Consider the following 19,342-nt stretch of genomic DNA (forward strand, 5'->3'; position numbering starts at 1 on the left):
TGACGCGTATGTCTTGTGGGGATCGAGCACGACACGCTTTCGTAACATGCGCTCTAAACACGAATACGCCTATGTAGGAGTGAAAAAAGAGAGTAAGCTGTACTCTAATGCACCACCTTTTTAAACCTCTCTGTTTACAGTTTGCCATAACCCTTCGCTCCGAAATGTTCCAGCAGCTCCTTATGTAGTTACAAGTTCGTGCAAGAAATACGGTCGCCATTCTCGCGCTATCGAAGCATTCTGTCTAAACCTTTGTTGAACAGTTAATAAGCATTAATTTGTTTCACTATGCAATTAATTCATTGTATCCGCATTTCCATGCAAAAGCTCATTTGATGGTTCTTAAAGCACAGATTATTACAACACTTATGGCATAACTAATAGCAACCAATAACAAGACGCGCAGTCGCTTCTGCGCAGCCTCCTTTTTCGAAGGGTAAATGCATGCTAGTTCTTCCGCCTACGCCCGTTAGAGTGAATACGACTAGATCTCACACTGTGGATGGCACTATTTCCCTGAATTTATCATCATCATCATCATCATCATCATCATCATCATCATCATCATCATCATCATCGTCAGCCCTACTACACCCACGCAGGGCAAAAGGCCTCTCCCCATGTCTCTCCAATTAACCCTGTCCTTTGTCAGCTGCATCCACCCTTTGCCTGCAAACTTCTTAATTAGACCCGTGGTAAAGGCGCGAACCCCAGGTCGAAGGATGCCTTCACTCCGTTTACTGTACGTTTACTGTACAGTGCGTCTCCTAAGTGCGCTCTCACCATTCAAATACATGAACCACGCATGAAACGCTTGCCCTTTATATAGGCAGTCCCCGCGGTCTAGAGTAAAGCTCACTTAGAACGCGTACTCGGACAGGTCCGGAATAACTCACATTTGATGTTGATTCCGGATGGAATTACCCACATGGGCCGCCCATCCTTGCACGGGTGCAGAATCACGCCGGGAAAATTCTCCTTCACTAGCTGCACAGAGAGAGGACAGGAACTCTTGCGCGAGCATCCCTCAAACATTCAGAACATCTCGAGCGTTCCTCCAAACAAGTGACAGTGGATGCGCTTCGGAAGGTTCTTTGGTACCGTCTTTTAGCGATAGATACAGTACGGTAGCATTTCGAGCCTTAAGCGTGGCGGCGCCGCAACCATGTGGCTGCGCAGCCACACTGTCACGTGGTTGGTCACGTAGTGCGTAGCGGCTGCCGGCGGCGCAGCTGATCACGTGTTTCATCACGTGGCTGGTCAAGTGATCAGCCACGTGGTGCGGAGCAGCTGCTGCTGCCGGCGGCGCGACGCGCCGGCGAAATCGAGCTGCCACAGCTGTGCGCATGCGCCGTGTGAAGTAGGACGAAGATGAAGAAGGAACGCCCAGTGAAACGGAGCGGCGAAAGACTGACTTGACAATTCGTCTGAGCGAGTTCCACTCGGCCAGCTGTAGCTATCGCGTCACTCCAAGTTTAACCAGAGCTAAACCACAGCCATTTTTTTTTCTGCCAAGAGCACAAGAGAAATTGCGGCAGTTCTGCAGCACGGCCAGACGGCTGTTCTCGTTACAAGTACAAGCGGCCTGGGAAATTTCAAAAAGCACAGTAAAATTTTGAGCGCAGAAAAGCGCGCTTGGCTCGTGCTGTTAAAGGAAATATGCTTTGTGATGTCTTCATTTTGAACAGTGAGCTTCTCTATTTTTGGAGCGTCAAATGTGGATTAGCAGCAAGTTGGGCAAGTTTTGAGCAAGTTGGTGCGGCATGCTATGAGAAAAATAGCGCGGCAAAGAAAGACTTCGACGAAAGAAAAAAAACACACACACACTCACAAGAGTCACGCCTTTCCCTGCCGCGCCATTCCTCTAAGAGCATGTCAGATGTGAAACTTCAATAACCGTTATATTCGGTCGACCATTCCTAGCTGACGACGACTCAAAGGGAGTATAAGCATCTTGGAGAGAATCACGGTTATAAAAATTTCCTTTTTTTTTTTGCCAGCAAGAGCTACGATCAACGTGATTACGAAAGTATCGGGATGATCAGGCTGGCCTATGATTACTGACCGCGGTCCGAGCCTACTGGCAGGGCTGGCGACTGACGTCGCTTTCTCGCCAAGCGTCCCGTTTGTCACAGGGTGGCGGAGGGGCAGCTATAGGGGGTGAACAAAGCTTACCGCGCATCACTCGCTCCTGGCATCAGTGCAGACATCTAATTTAAAGTGCTCATCAACCGCCCTCTCGCTTAAGCAGGGGAACGAGGCCTCTTGGGATGGCCTATTTTCGGGATGGCATCACATGCAGGTAACAGATGTATATTCATCCTGCGACTGAACGGAAGACGGGCTAATGGGCGCGCGCATCGAGACAACCTAGTTATAATCTCACGGCAGCGCCACAGCAAGATCCCTGCACTCTGGTTTGGTTTGGTTTAAGGGGGTTTAACGTCCCAAAGCGACTCAGTCTATGAGACGCCGTAGTGAAGGGCTCCGGAAATTTCGACCACCTGGGGTTCCTTAACGTGCAATGACATCGCACAGCACACCGGCCTCTCGGATTTCCCCTCCATCGAAATTCGACCACCGCGGCCGGTATCGAAGCCGCGTCTTTCGGGCCAGCAGCCGAGTGCCATAACCACTGAGCCACCGCGGCGGCTGTTTCTATACAAGAATACGCCTATATGGGAGTAAAAAAGGGAGTAACCTGTCCTCTAAGCACTCCCTTTTGTAATAAGGAGTGCACTAAGGAAAGCTTGCTCCATTTTTTACTCCCGGTTTCTGTTTAGAGTGTGGAGAATGGCGGGAAAAGGCGGCGAGGCGTGACATTCATTCTTCCGCTGCAAAACTTCTCCTGATCCCGAACAGCCTTTAAACACGGTTCTGTGCGAAGAATTGCAAATACATTTCGAATTTTCTCCTAATAACGAAGTCCTCCCTCCGGCCTTTTAATTAGTCGCCGTTTTTACACGGTAGGAACCAACTTGAGAACCCCGAGCCACAACGGAGCAGAGTGCGCGTACCTCGGGAATCTTGTAGCACTCCAGCATGCCGTCGACGCCATTCTCCTTCCGCCATTCGAGGTCCTGCGCGCACGCAAGCATAGAAGTGCACGTTGTTATATTGCTCGACAGCCTGCATGCAGATAGCGAGAGAGAGCAATAGAAAGTTAAGCGAACGACTACAGCGCCGCCAGCGAGAGCGATCATACACCCCTTTTGGTAAGCCGCCAGTGGCAAGCGCTGCAGACGAGCGACCCGGAGCTCTTTAATCGTATCATTTACGAAACGCCCTATGTAGGCACTATAATCGTACGTGAGTTCAGCGAAGCCGACTGTGCCGAGATTTGAAAGTTAAAAGCCAGTCGCGCTACCAACGCCAGTAGAAGGGAAAATAGGGAGGTTAACCAGAAGGGTGTTCCAGTTGGCTACGTGCACTGGGGCAGAGATATGGAGGATGCAAAAGGGAGAGAGGGAAGGGGTGAGGAGCACAATCACACAAGCACGACGCCCTTAGGTATAGAAACAGTGGCTTGTAGATCCTGAGAGTTGTGTCCACAGTCCAAGCATCTTACGCTACGTGCAGAGAGCGAGGAAGGAGGCGATCTATTAATAATAATTGGTTTTTGTGGAAAGGAAATGGCGCAGTATCTGTCTCATATATTGTTGGACACCTGAACCGCGCCGTAAGGGAAGGGATAAAGGAGGGAGTGAAGGAAGAAAGGAAGAAAGAGGTGCCGTAGTGGAGGGCTCCGGAATAATTTCGACCACCTGGGGATCTTTAACGTGCACTGACATCGCACAGCACACCTAGAGCATAGAGTTTCTTACTATTAACTAGAGGGAAAGCTGGCGGCACTGCGCCTGTACCTCCATGGGCGCGCAAAGCATCATGGGGCGATGAGCTACTTGGTGCAGGACAGTAGGCTTTTTTCGTTACAGAGATGTCCCATTCCGTATCCACGGCGCGCTCCGCGCGCAGACGACTTCGGCGTAAAAGTTGTGCGCAAAAGCCATAGTAGTGAGAACGGAATAGCACACGACGCCAATGAAAGGTTTTTGTTTTCCGAAATGCTGTGGAAAAAACTTTTAAGATGTTGAAGGGACATTTTTTTCAAAAACATATTTCTTTTTAAAAGTGCGCCTGTTAAGCACGAAATATTGGCTTTTGTAGTCTGCAATGCTTGGCCAATAGGAGAGCAAACCATCACTGATTTTGGGCAAACTTTGCATTTACGTGCTTTTCTGCTCGTTTGTTGCAATTTAGACAAGATATTGAACGTTAGGACATTCTTCATTATCGAACAACGTTTGTTTTTTCATTATTTTTTGGCCAAAAGTTGTAGTTCTGCAGTCGGTAGCTCTCCGCCCCATGATGCTTAGAGCGCCCATGGTGGTACAGGTGTTCTCGAGGAAGCTCCATGCAAACTCCCATAGGCGGGGCGCCAGCTTTCCCTCTAGTTAATAGTAAGAAACTCCATGATCTAGAGCCGAGCACAGCTTACGTCCTTCGATGCTAAACAGAGGGCATTCACACAGCAGGTGTTACACATTCTACTCACAGCCACACGAGTCACAAGCATGGTCGAGAAGTGGAACAGTTACTGCGTCCTTTCCTTTGTTTAGAAACCGAAACCAAATCAACTGCGTCCACCCTGTACCCTCAAACTTCATATCTAATTCTCAACCGCCCTCTGATATGTTCCCATTCTCTTTGAGTCCATTCCGTTAACCAAAGGGACTATCTGTTTTCACCTCACACGCCATCACGTGGTTTTCAATAAAGGAGGGAAACTAGTGTAACTGTTGGAAGCGAACAGGTGCGGCGCCTTGCCGCTGTGCCCATAGCTGTTGCCCGTCCATGGCACACCGTTCAAACGTATTCAGAACCGCCGCCGGGCAGTCCCGATGCAAGCGCTTAAAGAACTCCGGCTACAGAAGCGCCAAATCTGGCACCAAATCCAAATCTCGCGCCAAATCTAAATCTCGCATACTCAGCACGAGTGGCCGAAAGGATTTGTGGGCATTTCGAGCTGGTATTCACATGCGGCACCGTGGCAAGTTGCACACCGTGGTGTTTATGCGATCGCATAAGGAGTCCGCCGACCCAAAAGGCGGAAGTGTTACAGTCGGTCGAAGGTGTGAAATAAAAAAAAACAACAGAAAGAAACGGAGCGAGCAGGATTCGAACCCGTGTTGGCGCGAACAGAACAGGTGCGATGGCCGCTGCATTAAACCACTACGCCATCGCCGCTTTTTCCTTTTTTACCCAGCATGGTAGTTACTACACGAGGTTATGTATGGGCAGAAACAGATTATTTACAAAGCACGCAGCTATATTGACGGCAGTGCACAAGCTAGACAAAACACCACAGCTAAAAGAGCTGCAAAAATAGAAACCGCATCAACAGCGGAAACCAGTCCTGTAGAAAGTCCCTCTCATTATAAATGTTCCTGAGTTGGAGCATCATTCGACTGAAATGGCTTCTGGCTGAAACAAGAGGTTCAGCGTTGCGGTCCAGCATGCACGTTTTTCACAGGCTATCAGGTCAGGTCCAATGAGGAAAAACATGTCATATGCTTCAAAATCAGGTTGAGCAGCCGCAAGGTAACAAACACTGTAGGAATTTAAAAGCAAAGTCTTTGTTTAGCGTCCTCTGCAACACATCCCAAAACAAAATCACATCCTTGTGGTTAATAAAACAGTGTTCAATGGTTTCAGGTACATTGCACGGACGGAATTTTCTTGAGATGCTGGATGAGGAGCGCCCAGAGAGTAAGAGAAATGGTGAGTGCGCTTGGCCTTTCAGAGGTGTGTATACTCACGTGACGGTACATGCTCTCCGCCTTGGCCACATCGAAGTCCCGCGCTGGTGTCGCAGCGGCACATGCGAGAGAGAGAGAGGGGGTTTATTGATAGGAAGGGCAGAGAGGTTGGCCTGAAAAATAAATATCTGGCCTGCTACTCTGCTCTGGGGGACGGGAAGAGGAGATAAAAGAAGGTCACGATGGGGGACGATGATGATGGGAGGAGGCAGATGAAAAACTACTTAAAAAAAACAAGGCACACTTTCTGACATCACAAACGCGAGACAAGGTCCGTGTCGCTCGCTCGCGTTGCCTTTACAGTTCTAAAACTATCTGGCTAAGCGCCGAGGATCAAATCCTCAGAGAGGAGCGATGTGTCCATAGGCTTCAGAGCAGATGCGTGTATGAGTCTTTCACGTGCATACGCTAGACACGCCACTAAAACATGTTCTATAGTCTCTAGCACTCCACATGTGGTACATTCCGGGGAGTCCGCTTGTCCTATTAAGTGCAAGTATTTGCGCGTGAGTGCCACGTTTAAACGTAGTCTACGGATAACGCATGCAATAGGGCGAGGTATTCCGCGAGGAACTGAAAAGGTCATCGTCGGATCTAGCCGTTTAAGGCGGATGTGGCGGGTGTCTGGCAGGGCCCAGTACCTAGCCGTCGCCCTCCTCATCAATTCCGAAAGGAGACAAGTTGTGTTCACTATAGAGAACGGTACAGCTGTACGCATGCCACTGCTGAAGGCGCTCCTTGCTTCAGCGTCGGCGGTCTCATTTCCATCGAGTCCGCAGTGTCCGGGGATCCACTGAAACACTATACGGTGGCCGTTTCCCTGAGCGAATGATACGAGACTAATGATATCAAGAGCCAGAGCTTGGTAGGCTGTGTGGCGTAGGAAGCATCCTAAAATGTGTAGCGCAGGTTTACAGTCGGTGAAAATGCACCACTCCTGAGGCGGTTCTCCGCAGATGTGGCGAATCGATTCCAGAAGGCCCACAAGCTCTGCAGCGGTTGGAGTAGACTTGTGTCCCAAAATGAATCTGCGGGTCGTCTGTTGTGCAGGGATTGCGAAAGCTGCTGTTGATGCATTTGGAGACGCAGATCCATCCGTGTAGACGTGCACACATTTGTGGTATTCTGACCAGATGTAGGCAAGTGCGAGTTGCCTCCATCGCTTCCATCGCTCCGAATTGCCATCAGACTTTGCCCTGCCGCATCATTCCTTGCAGCCCCCATGGGTAATGGCTCAGCCTTCAGTCTGCCTGCATGTCCCTGGCATAATCAAGAAGTCTGCGATGCGGCACATGCGAAATACGCGCAGGGTTGGTTGTTGTGAGATGCTGGGCTAAACTTAACCTGGGTTAAATTTAGCCCCGGGCTATATTGCACCCAGTGTTACACTTGGCACCCTACATGTTCTGAGCATTCGTGATCGACGTCAGATCTAATGCGAGAACGGCGTTAGGCTTAGCTTTCGCCAGCGTATCAAAGTCGCTAAATTATGGAAGCGGCAAGGTGCATAAGATTCTGGTGAGAAATAAAATAAAAGACCAGGCACAGGAGAGGAACAACGCATTTCAAATCGAATCAAATCATATAAATTTATTCAGCAACAAAAAACTACGGTTTCACTCCGTCCTGCCACAATACACTCTAAACACGAATACGCCTCTATGGGAGCAAAAAGGGAGTAAGCTGACCTGTAGTGCAATGGGCCAGAGGACAGCTTACTCCCTTTTTAGTTCTTTCTGTTTAGAGTGCACGCTGCTTTTCGTTGTCCGCTAGAGTGCGGTGCGAATTACTATAAGGGTGATCATTTACGTTTTCATCCAAACAGTACTTCCTCGGCAATGTATGGTATGCTCAAGTGGAGCACTCTGATCCGCGCTGGCGTCGCTTACTTGCTGTCGCGCGTCACTGGCCTGGAGCTCTGTGAGCGCGAAGCATCGACAAAAGCCGGTGGAGCAAACTCCGTGACTCACTCGTGTGAGCGTGTCTTCAAACCTGGGCGCGAAATAAGAAAACTAGTAATCGTGTGTTTAATAGCCAACCTCCTTGAAATACTTCCGCACTCGGTTCTCTTCACTTGGCGTGAGCCAATATGCTTCGCATATACGAGGACCTTTGTAGCGGAAATCTTATAATATTCGCTATATTCTGTGTACAGCTAATGCCAGCTCACTAGTTAGTACTAAAAGTGCCCGATCGTCAAACGCTCAACCCCACCTCGCTACATTCGTGCAGCACTGTGAGAGCTATAGATGGGTTCAGGTAAACGGTGCCACAACTAGCAAAGCCTTTCGTACAGTCCGCAACTCGCCTGATCGCTCCTATGTGATATCGTGAGTAGCTAGCGCGCGTACAGCGGCCAAAACTCAGACCATTATCACCTGATGCCCCTTCCAGAATTCGTATCCTCAAGCCGAATTGCTAAAGCCGCGCGTACTTGAATGGTCGGCCTTCAGTGTGCAGCGGCCAATCTCAATAACCGACAACATAAAAGTCAGGGCGGCGACCAATCGCGAGGCCATCTTAAATATACGCGAGAAGCTAATTTTACCCCTTGACTAGCTTGCGCCGCCAGGTGTCTAGCTTGCACAGTGGTGCATTTTTCTTTAACAGGACGAAAGAGGTTATCTTTACTTTTTTTCCCCGGGAGCGCTCGGACTATATGAGAACAAAAAGACGAGCTTTAGTATCGCAAACGTCAGAAACACTCGTAGTTTATCGGCTGTGCGCATATCAGCGTGCTACCGTTTCTTTTTTCTGGTCCCACATGCTCAGCACTCTCTTGGTGTTAATCTCCGCAAGAGAACCTAGCTTTCCGAGCACATTTTGCGCACCTCTCGCAAAGGATACAGCTTGAATGGAACCGGTCACAAAAGCAGGCTTGTGCATTGCGAAAGCCGGAGATGCAGGGCCTCATTCTCGATTCCTGCGGCCAGCCCTTATAAAACTGGTCTGTAGACAGTCTATAGAATTCTTATAGACTCTGTTGCTTTCCTATAGATATTTTTTATCTACTCATAGTCTTTAGAGTTTCTATAGACAAAACTCTACTAAACGTGTATATCCATATATCTATAGATTGTCTATAGACTGCCTACTGGATTTGTATCGCCTATAACTGTTCTATAGTGTTCGTCTATAGAGAGTTTATAAACTTTATAGACAGAAATCTAGCTATGGACAATCTACAGAGTGTCTAAAGAAGTTTTTGTAAGGGAGGTACACAGTGTCCCCAAGTTTCTCGAATTCCCCAATTGCAGGCTTTATTAGATATATATTAGTCGTTGTCTAACAGAAGTAATACCAAGTGACGAAACTGGCACCAAGGTGGCAGCCCGCGCGTGGCTGCCACAGTGCAGATCGGAGCAGCTTGCGACAAACGAATGAGATAATCACGCAGCTTTTCACCGCGCTCCTTGTCTAAAACATGGTGGCCACTATGACGTCAGTGAAACCCATACGTGCCCGGATGGTCGCGCACCTTTCCACGGCATATCAGCTTACGTGCCTGAACCTCAGTCGACTCTCGCTTTAGCACCAATGCGAACGACTGGATGATCCCACCATCTTACACAGTTTGTGTATAACACCTCCGCTCAACGCACTACAACGTAGCTTTCGCTAGTCCTCGTGCTATATGGATGGATCGCTTCTAAAGCTGACGAGCAGCTCAGTAACAAGGGCACGTAAAGAGAACAGACTAATTGATCGCTGGGCCGTTCGATGCAAGTTTAATTAAAATAGGCGTTCAAGTGATGCGAGGCATGCACACGGATGTAAATGCGATTGTTTGCACAGTTTCCGTCACTTTTTTGTTTGTGTTTTGTACGCGTCATTTTCGGTTGTCGTGTGTCGTGGTAGACAGGCTTTGAACCCGAGCTAGCAATTCGAGGTTAGCTGGCTTCTGCGCATGACAAAAATTCACAGCGGGCACTGCCAGGACAAGGGCAGAAAAGACCAAACCCCAAGGGGTAGTGTTGCGTTCACAGTATTTATGCTCGTTTACGCGCTAAGAATTTGTCTTAGACGTTGTTGTAGGGTGCCCATGTGTGTGTTTACATGCATTTGTTTTTTTCGCTGAGTTTCCTACAGCCCCTGAGCAGACACACATTATGATAACGTGATTTTGGAAGGCGGGCTACAGGTACTAGATACTCAGGTAGAACAATGTGCGGCCACAGGTTGAGCCCGGTTGTTGTATTCCTCCAAACCTTGCTAATGATGCATGCCTCCTCGACCCACCTCGTAGCCAGCGGAGCAGGGATGCATCTGTGTCCGTGGGCCTTCTCACGTCAGCCACCGCATTACGAAGCTGCGCAACAAAATGGTTCAGCAGGAGACGTCTTATTATAAAAAACGTCTATACACTTTCTAAACACTTCTTATAGATTGCATTGCTTTCCTATTGATATTTCCTTTTATCTGTTCACAGCCTATAGAAAAAAGTCTACTAAAGTGTATGACCATGCATCTATAGAATGTCTATAGACTGTGTATAGATTTCATTGACAAAAGAATTTCGTTTTGACAAAAGTACTTTTGCAAGGATACAGGCAGAGAGCCTCGCAGGACGCTCAATGTCGCGCCTGAAGGGACACTGAAGACCAATATGAGTTGACTTCATTCGTTTAAACGGCAAAGATGCTGCTTTAATCGAAGCGGAGCTTTTATGCGTTATAAAGGCCAGAAACACGAAATGCAGGTACTGAAGTCATGCGTCATTTTCACAATGACCCGGCCGCAGCTGCAGCGCTTCGGTGCAGGCGAAACGCAATAGGCACGCGTGTGCAGTGCGATTTCAGCGCACGTCAAAGATTCCCAGTCTAATCTAAAATAATCCGAAGCCTTACACTACAGCGTCTCTCATGACCCATGCAACGCGTCGTTAAATCCCTAAGTTTACAATCTGGCAGTTTCCTGCTATTTATCGCTAAAAACGCTCCCCATTGGTTTTCCATGGCACTTAACTACCCGGTGTGAGGGCAGGGCAAAATTTAAAACACGATTTTGCTGCTCATCGTGTGCTGTGCGTTATCAGTGCACGTTAAAGATCCCCAGGTGGTCGAAATTATACCGGAGCCCTCCACTACGGCACCTCTTTCTTCCTTTCTTTATTGACTCCCTCCTTTATTCATGCCCCGCCGCGGTGGCTCAGTGGTTAGGGCGCTCGACTACTGATCCGGAGTTCCCGGGTTCGAACCCGACCGCGGCGGCTGCGTTTTTATGGAGGAAAAACGCTAAGGCGCCCGTGTGCTGTGCGATGTCAGTGCACGTTAAAGATCCCCAGGTGGTCGAAATTATTCCGGAGTCCTCCACTACGGCACCTCTCTCTTCCTTTCGTCTTTCACTCCCTCTCTTATCCCTTCCCTTACGGCGCGGTTCAGGTGTCCAACGATACATGAGACAGATACTGCGCCATTTCCTTTCCCCCAAAACCAATTATTATTATTATTATTATTACTCCTTTATCCCTTCCATTACGGCGCGGTTCAGGTGTCCGCCGAGATGTGAGACAGATACGGCGCCATTTCCTTTCCCCAACAAGTAATTTACATCGTAAGAAGAAAGCATTCCCGTCAATATATGTTCACGACCAGTATCTTATATTATTCCACAGTTGCCTCACAGTTGAAAGTGACGACCAAGAAAGCCGGACTTGAATATTCGGAGTACAAGGTGCGCATCAGTGATATGCAGGTGATGAAAAACACTTTCAACTCATAAATTACACTGCTGCTCATATACCTTAACTCGCGTGTAGCCCCTTATGCGGCTCATAACATCCTGATAGAAAGCATACCTCCTCTAATGTCCTCATGCATTGCCACGTTCTTCCACCGAATCCGCAAATGTGACTCTAGGTATACACGCCCAGTGCAGCCGGCTTTGGGTAAACAGAAAGTGCAGGTGAACGTACGAACATCGCTGCAGCCAGCTCAAGGCGTTTTCCTCCTTCACTTCTGCAGCGACAACCCGTCCGAGTGATCTAGCTAACCCTGAAGCTGCGCACGTACGGAAAAAAACATATGGTCATGGCCAACCTGGAGAAAAAAAAAGTAATTAACGAAATACTTCTCTCTTAGAAGAAGTAAATAGTGGCTAATTCTGAGACATAACTCCCTCACTTGATGTCCGTGGTGCGCCGTGATCGACCCAGCGATTAGACTAAGCACTCCCATGCATATCTGCGCATCGCGAATATGCATACCAAAATTGACTAGAGCGATGATAAGACTTGCTGAAGCCTTGAAACCTGTGCGCTCGCATCAGGACAGTCATTCGTGCCAGTATGCAGTTTGCTCAATTTTTGACAGTGGCTGAATGCATGCCTCCATGCCTCATCACTTTTCTTTTTTTTTTCGGCTTTCTTGGCTCAGATAGCGTCCAGTGAAGGGTGTCTTTCAATTCCATCCAAGCCGAAAAACAAACGACAGAACGGCGTCATAAATAAGGCAGAATGTTTCGTCGTTTTGACGAAACGACATATTTATCTCGCAAGTTATACCAATACCAAGTAGACCACAGTTTCCAGCACGTGCGCCGGACGCGTGAGAATCAAACAAATACACACATTGTTGTTTGGTTTGGTTTATGGGGGTTTAACGTCCCAAAGCGACTCAGGCTATGAGAGACGCCGTAGTGAAGGGCTCCGGAAATTTCGACCACCTGGGGTTCTTTAACGTGTACTGACATCGCACAGTACACGGGCCTCTAGAATTTCTCCTCCACCAAAATTAGACCGCCGCGGCAGGGATCGAACCCGCGTCTTTCGGGCCAGCAGCCGAGCGCCATAACCACTAAGCCACCGCGACGGCTGCACACACTGTTGTGCTGGCGAGCTTGCGCCTCTACACAATAATGGGGATATCGGTGCATGTCGAAGAAACCGAAACAGTCAAAATTTGTCCGGTATACATCTTCAATGATACATCGTTTCTGAGACCCCACAACTTATAATTATGGCCGTAGAAGCGAATTATTGCATCGGTATCACGCCCGCGTGCTCCTTGAACATTTTCTGCACACATTCTTCAGCAATTTCACCCCATTTCTGCTGAATAAAGGTAAAAGATAACATCTACTGTACACGCTCCTTTATCTTTAGGAAACGTCATAGTATAGGCTGTCCAGTTTTTCTCTCTTCATTTCGAAAAAAATACACTACAAGAAGCGACAATGAGCGTTCCTGCAGATGCGCACAGCGGTCGCTTAGAGCCGCAGGCGCTCGCACATCGCCACAAAACGCCTCAAGTAAGCCTTTCCAATGAGCGCTCTCTGGTTGTCGCCACATTGGACTGTTGCAGACGCCTGGCGTAAGAACGGTGGGAGCGGTAGCGCGCATCCTTTCCCTGGAGTTCATAGAGCTGGTGTTTAGTAAGCTGCGCGCACTCAACAGAATTAAAGCTCTGTGGTATCGCGAGCTCTCTGAACCTGCTCTCAACCGTCCGAAGAGCAGGTGTTTGGAAAAATAAAGGCATGCAGACATTACTATGACGTATACAGATACTGCGGTGAGATAACCAAGAAAGAAATTGAAAATAGCACGTCCTCACTTACCCTTACAAATCCAGGCACTATGCTGGTACGACAGAAAAAATGTATAAATATACGTATCCAAGCTGATTCCACTAAGTACAAAGAGCTTATCGATCACATACAAATGTTTTGTTGAAGCGTCCCGGAAATGCAAAATAATTTTTTTCAGTCAGTGCCACTTAGTATAAAAGGCTTGTCACGTACAAAAAAATAGAACGGACTAATAGAAATAACTAAATATAACAGCACACGCCCTTCTGTAACGTATAGGCAGGTGTTAGCATTTCTTTAGGGCACACGGGTGTTAAAAAACCTGCTTTTTGCACTGCTGCTAACAGGAGCAAAAGGCTCACCGCGAGCTTGCGCCAAATGCGCACTACACCCTAGAGACCAACTATGTGATTCTCAATGAGCGCTCCTTAAATTAGACCCCGACTGATAATCAGCCTTATAGTTAATGGATACGACTTCATTACGACATAGCCACCAATATCTAACGAAGAAATAAGCGCTTTTCCACTTCTCTTTCCTCGAAATCAATAGTCGGGGCCGGACAGCGAACTCGCGACGTCGCTGGCAAAAGGGAAACTCTGCAACCGCTGAGCAATGGCGTCGGGAGAACGAGGTGAGCTCGTTTAATTTGTGAATAGTAAGCAGACTCCACATTTGCGTAAAAACAGTAGAAGGTTTCTTGAACACAATGGACACAGCAGAAGACAATACCCGTTTCCATTTTCAAGACATCGACGCCTCTCAACCCAGTATCTTTCTTCGTTGTTTCTGCCATATGCGGAAAACTGCTGCTGTGGTCTATTCCACTTACTTTATCAAGTTGTGCAGCATATCCATTGTGGAAGCGCTTCGCGGCCATTTAACCTCGCTTATCTTCGACGTCTCGCCATGCGATGTTGATAACGTATCGCATATCCCGGCTTCAGCGATTATATGCAGTCGCAGGGCTTAGTCGACTCTCCGCTTTGGTTCCCTTTCATGCCCATTATATATAACTCGAACCACACTGAACAATTGATTTACTGACTGGACCAACTGGGGCTTCCAAAATATGTCGCCAATGCTGTTCTGCACCTTGAGGCGCGAATGCCTTCGTTATCAGCTAGGTTTCGCCTTTTAACAGTTCAAACATTTTTAAAATTGTGCGACTCCCCTCTTCACGCTTCCAGTATAATATTTCTTAGTCAACCTTCCGCCTTTTTTAGTGCTGCCTGGTCTCGATTTCATACCCCGCAGATATGTTACGTGCAGTCCCTCCTTGATCGCATAAATATCCATTTCACTGATGTCCGCCAAATATATAACAACTCCTCATCTGTCCAGATTGCATTCGATGACATTTTCCCATCAAATGCAAAGCTGCAGCCCTTCCCGCTTCTTCAGGTCTATTGCAGGACCACCTAAGGTCCTTTCCCTCTCATGTTCTTATTGCTACCGATGCCTCGCAGGATCGCGAAAAGGCAGGTGTGGGAATTTTTTCACCTTCACTGGATTGGTCTTTTTCTCTCCGTCTTCCTGACTTCACTCCAATTTTTCTGGCTGAATTATTAGCAGTAATCTTAGCCTTACGAAAATTAGAATCTACCGTTTCCCAGGTCGTGGTTATGACAGACTCTCTGTCCATTTGCTCTTCCTTATCCTCGCCCACTTACTCTCGGCCATTACGCCTCTTTAAGTTCCTGATTCCGCTGCATCTAAATTCGGTAAGGTTGCTTTGGGTACCAGGTCACATGGGCTTTCACTTAAATGAGGTTGCAGATTCCTTAGCAAGAGCCTCTCTCAGCGGCCCAATTGTTGCTGTCCTACCATCGTGTGCATATACAGCTGCGGTGAGGTTTCGCAGCTACACAATATTTCAGGAATTTGCTGCCTCGGCTCTTACATCGTCTCCCGAATATCAGCATCTTCTGCATCCTTGGAGTAGCAAAGACTGGCGCTCCCGCAGACTAGAGGTCTCTTTCACGCGCTTGCGTTGCCGGGTTCCCCTTCTAAATTTCTACCTTCACAGATCTGGCCTGGCAGCTTCCCCACTGTGCCCTTTTTGTGCCGAACCTGAGACAATAGATCACTTCCTGCTGTTCTGCCGCCGCTTTTCTCATTTGAGGAAGCGTCTTTTGCAAATTCCATTTCATCAACTGGGCTTGCCTGTGTCTTCCGCGGTTGTTCTTTCCATTGGCGCTTCTTTGCTTGGACGAAGCGACAGGAGTGTGCGCTCTGCTGTGCAAAATTTTCTTCAAGAAACGCAGCGACTCCCATTCTAATTTCTTTTTCCCGATCTCTGTCAGTAAGACATTGCAACATTACAGGCATTGTGTACTATTATGCACATTAAGCAATTGTCCCGTCTTCGATCTCCAAGTTAACTGGACCCCTTTCCTTCCCTCTTCCAATCTATCAGACTACATACTATTTCCACTGCTTTTCCCGTCAAAAATTTCCTGTATCCAATAATTAACCGCCTGTGTCTTGGCCACTCCCCCGTAGTGGGTATGTGCCAGCAACGTCTGAGGCCTTCCTTCCTTCCTTCCTTGTGTACCTGCTGCAGACGCACACACACACAAAAGCTCCACAAGATAACCGTTTTGTCCGAAAACGAGAATTCAGTAGGCAACATGGGAACACTGCCACCACCGGCAAAGAACGCGTCAAGAGTGTGCAGTCAGGGGAGCGGTAAAACATATTCAGTGCCATCAATGTAATAGTTCACTGAGTAACACGTTTTCTGCAGAGTGCAACTGGTTTGGCAAAGGCTTGGCAAATGCGGAACTATAAACTATAACCTATTAGTTATGATACGCACGTACGTGCGTCTTAAGTCACACGCGTGCAGTTGGAACCGGCGTCTCAGAGACGCCCAAGGCGCCTGAAAGCGCCAGATACGTTGACCGGCACTTCCGAGTCTTGCACCGAAAGAGAGCAACACCCACCTTACCACTCACGTCGCCAAGGAAAGCCGTGTTGGATACTTTCCAAGCCGGCGTCATGTTCCGCGTGCGTGCGTTTGTGCGTTTGACTCTTGTATTCTTTAGTTTGTGACCTCAGCATGTCCGAGCAGCTTTTAGGACAGTGTTGGTCTCTCGGTGCGATGTGTGCACGGGATCATGCTTATGGATATGCTTTTATTACTTTTGTTTTGCCGTTACTGTACCGAATTCTTTTCCCATTACTGATTATTTAACTCTTCTTTAATAATAATTGGTTTTTGGGGGAAAGGAAATGGCGCAGTATCTGTCTCATATATCGTTGGACACCTGAACCGCGCCGTAAGGGACTCTTTTTTCCCGACAAACGAAATGTAATTTGCGGCACTTAAATACATGAAACAAATAACAAGGGAACGTAGGCTGCTGCATGTATGTGCAAGGGTCCTCAAGACGTGAGGGACGCCGTAGTGGAGGGCTCCGGACAATTCCGACCACTTGGGGTTCTTTAACGTGCACTGACATCGCACAGCACACGGGCCTCTAGAATTTCGCCTCCATCGAAATTAGACCGCCGCGGCCGGGATCGAACCGGCGTCTTTCGGGCCAGCAGCCGAGCACCGAGCACTACGGTGGCTAAACTATTTAAGTTCGTGTTCGTGTATTTGAATTGATACATAACTTTCTTCAAATCAAAACGATAGCCGCCGGTCAATTCTCTTCACTGTAAAAAAAAAAAAATGTAGGGGACAGTTAAGCTGCGCCTTAAGGGTATGACGCGATAGGTTAGATGGTTAATGGCCATATATGCACAATTGGTCATTCTCTACTTAACATTCATAGATTCCTGGGAGTCCCCATACCACTCCTGGCGCAGTGGCGCAGCGGTCAAGCGATGTGCCACTGCCCTGCGATAGCAGGCGCTGCCACCGGTGGGGCTTGTACGACCCAGGTTACTCTTGCCGAGAAACCTCTAGCGACCAATTATTAATTTAACTGCCACCTGCTACGGTGCGCAGTTTACTCACAATCCAGCGGGCAGGTTGTGATGAAGCAACAAGGTCACGTGACCTAGGTGACCCACCTGCCTCCTACGTTGCTTCTCTCTGGATTTTTCGAGGATTTTTCGCTCACGGCTAACGACGCTGACGGCGCCGGATTTTTTTGCGGCACCAGCTCCTTAATGCTGTCGCGTTAATAACCTTGAAAGGCCCTAATTATGGAAGCAATCGAGCAGAACGATTTGTCCCCTACTTGCAACCTAAACAACAATGTCCGATTTCAGCAACCCCGAACTTCGGAAAACGCAAACTCTGAAAACGGAGGGCCTTATAGATGGTACCGTACGCCAAGCCACGAATGATAATCAAAGTCCCACCTGATCAAGAGCTGCCTGTTGGCGCGAGTTCAGGTTGCCCAGGTAGCCGCTCATCTCCCTTCATGCGAGTTCCTCCGTGTTTATGGATCAGCCGCGGTTGCTGACTTTGACGAGCACGCCGGCTGACTGCCATCCACGCGCCTGTCTCTCTCTCTCTCTCACGGCCGCGGAGTAAACCAAGGCCGCCGTGACGTCATGCCGTCCCGGCGCCGCACAGCCGCGTACGTACCAGAGCAGGCTGTGCGACCGACCCACAGATGAACGCCGAGATTGCATCTATGCATCTTGCGTACTATCACTTTGGCGTCTGTCCTCAACACGTGCTATCGGTTGAGATAGGCGCACGTGCGCGAAACCCTTGTTCAAGACTATACTCATTTCGAAACGTAAAAAAGGAACGGGTGCTTACGGTTTCCAGTTCACTGCTCGTGCATTACATCAAGGATATAAATTATTTTATTTTTAATTTGCATGTAAAAGTGGTTGCAAAGCGAAAAAATAAACGACAATCATAATGCATGACAGGACACTTGCTTTACAAACTGCGCAGGTGATGAAGTTCGTTCCACGTCTCATATGTGCAAGCAAAGAAAATCTATGGGAATCAAAAAATGAACTTAATGGGCGATACTATAGTGCATCGTCACCGCGGGTTACAGGGGCGCAAGGGTTAATCGGAGAAGTGCGGACAGCAGTAAGAAGGGACCTGGATACCATTTTGTGCAACACTGCAAGCCGATTACAGGTTTAATGATGCGCAAACGAATAGTGCACGCTAGCATATCTGTGAGGAAAAACCCGGTTTTAAAGGACGTACTCGAATGAAGGAAAGGCGTAAAACATTTGAAGCAAACAAAACGGGTTCAATCACCGCACGAAGACGTGACACTGTGGGTTTCTAGGCGAACGTAATTCTGTGCGTATTAATGAGACTAGATAACTGCCCTCCAAATGAACGGTGCTCATCGTATACTGTACCGAGCCCTTCGTTATCGAGTTTTATCTTTTTTCAGAATTGGAAGCGGGGGTTAGAAATTTGACAATATTTTTTTTACTTCACACTTATGTAGAAATCAGGTTTTTCAGAAGAGGTTTCATAATTCAGGTTGTTTCCAAGTTATTTTTTGCAGGAAAAATACGTGACAAGTGGCGCATGTTGTTCCTCATTTAAAACTAAATTGTCTATTTGCGGTCGTTAATTTTCCAAACAATCTAAAAATACAGAAATATTGCACCAAATCTAGTACTAACAAAGTGCTCTCTACGTTATGTATTTCGCGCGCGCGCGTGTGTGCGTGTGTGTGTGTCAGCGTGTGTGTGTGTGCGTGTGTGTGTGTGTGTGCGCGCACGTGTGCGTTATTACAGCTATGTCGTCGAGTGCGTACATTCACATCGTTGTCTGCAGCGCTTCCTCGTCTCTAATATAGACCTGCCTGTTTTTGTACATTGCGACAACATTCAACATCGTAGCGGCCGTTTGAAACAACGCCCAACCGCCTTGGAACAGGAGGCCGTTTGCGTGGCCAGCGCTTGACACAACGTTCCCAATAAACCGTCCCGTCAGTGTACTGTTTCTTCCTCCTCGATTCTAAGACGTACTACCTTTGAACTTACCCCCAGTATAAACCATGGCGAAGATAAAAGGCATTAAGACATTTTTATAATCACCAGCTAACTGA

At 48.0% G+C, this 19,342-nt stretch overlaps 1 protein-coding gene across 1 annotated transcript in view; it reads right to left on the reverse strand.

The window, feature by feature from the left end:
* Nucleotides 1-17,821, reverse strand: part of LOC144099006 (SEC14-like protein 2) — a 32,230-nt gene extending 14,409 nt beyond the window's left edge. Inside the window, exons 1-5 of the mRNA XM_077631997.1 lie at nt 17,664-17,821; nt 10,059-10,128; nt 5,820-5,863; nt 3,018-3,080; nt 897-987 (exon numbers count right to left, since the gene is read on the reverse strand). Coding sequence (XP_077488123.1) covers nt 897-987; nt 3,018-3,080; nt 5,820-5,863; nt 10,059-10,128; nt 17,664-17,717 — 322 coding nt within the window. The 5' untranslated portion in view covers nt 17,718-17,821. The remainder of the gene's footprint in view (nt 1-896; nt 988-3,017; nt 3,081-5,819; nt 5,864-10,058; nt 10,129-17,663) is intronic.
* Between the last annotated feature and the right edge of the window lie 1,521 nt (nt 17,822-19,342).

Source organism: Amblyomma americanum, chromosome 7, assembly GCF_052857255.1.
Source record: "Amblyomma americanum isolate KBUSLIRL-KWMA chromosome 7, ASM5285725v1, whole genome shotgun sequence".
Taxonomy (NCBI): Eukaryota; Metazoa; Arthropoda; class Arachnida; order Ixodida; family Ixodidae; genus Amblyomma; species Amblyomma americanum.